This window comes from Otolemur garnettii, unplaced genomic scaffold (genome assembly GCF_000181295.1).
Source record: "Otolemur garnettii isolate 467f Iridium unplaced genomic scaffold, OtoGar3 scaffold00104, whole genome shotgun sequence".
Classification (NCBI taxonomy): domain Eukaryota; kingdom Metazoa; phylum Chordata; class Mammalia; order Primates; family Galagidae; genus Otolemur; species Otolemur garnettii.
Genome location: NW_003852499.1, coordinates 6,497,488 through 6,497,807, shown reverse-complemented (window position 1 = coordinate 6,497,807; position 320 = coordinate 6,497,488). Strand labels below are relative to the sequence as shown.

General features: G+C 51.2%; 1 protein-coding gene across 6 annotated transcripts in view; it reads left to right on the top strand.

Annotated features, from left to right (window-relative positions):
- Positions 1 to 320, top strand: part of SLC6A12 (solute carrier family 6 member 12) — a 25,585-nt gene that overhangs the window by 13,064 nt on the left and 12,201 nt on the right. For all 6 annotated transcript variants that reach the window (XM_023517094.1, XM_003796445.3, XM_023517095.1 and 3 more), the window contains one exon: positions 138 to 225. In XM_023517094.1, the coding sequence (XP_023372862.1) occupies positions 138 to 225 (88 nt within the window). The remainder of the gene's footprint in view (positions 1 to 137; positions 226 to 320) is intronic.

Below are 320 nucleotides of genomic sequence, written 5' to 3'. Positions count from 1 at the left end.
CAAAGGAAGCTCTTGGGACTGGGAATGGTGGGCACTGCTAGGTTGCAAGGCCAGAGGGTCAGGGGTGACTGGGCTATGAGAGCATCTACTTGCCATCTTGTCACTAACTGATATACATGCTCCCTTGTCCCCAACAGAGCATTGCATGGACTTTCTGAATCGCTCAGGAGCCAGCATGGTGACCCCATCTGAGAACTTTACTTCGCCTGTCATGGAATTCTGGGAGTAGGTACTGGGCCTGGTTGCCATGTGCCAGGGGTCCCAAGCAGACGAAATTTGGATGTCTGAGCTATTCAAGTTTGAATGTTCAGGGTGCAAAT